General features: G+C 56.9%; 1 gene segment (V, D, J or C); it reads right to left on the reverse strand.

Annotated features, from left to right (window-relative positions):
* Positions 1-660: 660 nt before the first annotated feature.
* Positions 661-1489, reverse strand: LOC118980029 (immunoglobulin lambda variable 3-9-like; the record flags this gene model as incomplete). The annotated part of the segment is given in 2 exon segments: positions 661-963; positions 1340-1489. Coding segments are annotated over 2 exon segments (349 nt in total), but the record flags the coding sequence as incomplete, so codon positions are not given.
* Positions 1490-1962: the final 473 nt, after the last annotated feature.

Below are 1962 nucleotides of genomic sequence, written 5' to 3' on the forward strand. Positions count from 1 at the left end.
CAAGACCTGGGAACGGCAAAGCAGTGACAGAGGGGGGCTCTGCTGGAGGCTGACAGGTCCTTGTGGCCTGAGGCAGGGCCTGGATCTTGGCACCAGGTGGTCATAAGGCCTAAGTCACACTTGGCGAGAGGAATGACCCTGAAGGAGGAAATTCTCTGCCCCTCGGGAACTTGTCAGTGAGGGCACAGCCGTGGTCACTGGGGGTCCAGCAGAGGTGCTGGGTGTGCAGTCAGTGGTTGGCCCTTTCAGAGACCTGGACAGCCATGGAGCCTGGGGCCTGTGGAGCTCAGCTGAGCTGGGAGGTTCTAGGGATTAATTCCTGATATTTTTTCCAAGGAGCAGCCCAGTCACCACAGTGTAGAAATTGAAGGGCCGTTACTTGTGGACACAGGCCTCCAGCAGGCTGTGGTTTTTGTCAGCTGCTCCTCCAGGAAGCTGCACAGCAGCACTGACACAGCAGGCAGCCTGGTCCTGCCTCCCTGAGTCCACTCCGGACCCACCCTCTGCACAGCTGCCTGAGGCTGGGAGGCAGGATCACTTGGACATTTGAACAATGGGACCTGGGCCAAAGCTGCTCAAGGCTTTGCATCCTCCTGGGTCCTGAGGAGAAAGTGACTCAGACTGAGGTTTTGGTCTCACTTCCCCGTCTGCCTGTGTTACTGTGAGCATCAGCACCGTAGTCCCACAGCTGACAGTAATAGTCAGCCTCGTCCTGGGCCTGGGCCCCGCTAATGGTCAGGGTGGCCGTGTTCCCTGACTTGGCACCTGAGAATCGGTCAGGGATCCCTGAGGGCCGGTTGCTGCTATAGTAAATTACCAGCACAGGGGCCTGGCCTGTCTTCTGCTGGTACCATTGCACATTATTACCTCCAATGTTGTTTCCCCCACAGGTGATCCTGGCTGTCTGTCCAGGCTCCACAGACATCGAGGACAACTGTGTCAGCTCATAGGAGGACACAGAGCCTGCAAGAGAAGAAAGGAAGGTGGGTTTAAGGATGAAGGACCACGTCCTAGTGGACTCTTGCCTGCCCTTCTTGGAAACATCTACAGGGATTCCCTGGACCATCAATCTCAGCCCTAGAAGCCCAGGGATCCAGCTGACCCATGTGGCCTGTGAGGAAAAGAGGACCCTCCTGTCCCTTTCTCTTGAAAGGTGCAGCCACTGTGGCTCCCTCAGAGCCAGTGAGCACAGTGGAGGGTATTGAACCCCATCCCCTCATCCTGCAGCAGGGCCAGGGGCATCTGGAGCCCACAGGTACTTTCCTGCTCAGGTCAGAGTCAGAGTTAGGCTTGTCCAGAACCCTGGGGTTGGTGGTGAATGGGAGCCTGGGAGCAGCACCTGTGCAGTGAGCGAGGAGGCCCAGGAGGAGAAGGGTCCAGGCCATGATGGAGGTGCCTCACTTCTGCTCCCTGAGGCCCCAGGCTGGGCAGCTTTCCTCCCAGGCCTCTCTTATCCCCTTTCTGGAAGGAGAGCTGCTGGGTATGCAAATCAGCCAGGGCTCAGGGGTGCTGCCTGAGGAGCTGGGTGGTTCCTGATGGGGCTCAGCCTGAGAGACTCAGGGAAGGGAGGGGCGGTCCCTGGAGACCCCATCTCATTCCCAGGGGATTCTGGCTCATCTCCTAGTACCAGAATGTCCATTCCAGACTGTCTCATGGCCTCACTTCTGTGCTGGCTTGGCCACAGCTGAGCTCAGAGGTAACATCTGTCTGCATGTCCTGAACCCACTATAGAACGTTAACTGAATGAGCCTGACAATATGAGACAATATGAGCCTGAGGTCTGAGCACGTTGCTCAGGTTACATGCAGCACTGGGAGCCTCTGAGATGCTGCCAGTTTCTAAGTCAGTTTCGACTCCTGTGACAGGTCATGGGTGCTATGCCTCATTGTCCCCACTGTGTGCTAGTGCCTGGGTCAGGGCCAGGGCTTGGAATGATGTGACAGTTACAGTGTGAGCATGAAT

Source organism: Sturnira hondurensis, unplaced genomic scaffold (assembly GCF_014824575.4).
Source record: "Sturnira hondurensis isolate 20B ecotype Veracruz unplaced genomic scaffold, ASM1482457v3 Scaffold0022778, whole genome shotgun sequence".
Lineage (NCBI taxonomy): Eukaryota > Metazoa > Chordata > Mammalia > Chiroptera > Phyllostomidae > Sturnira > Sturnira hondurensis.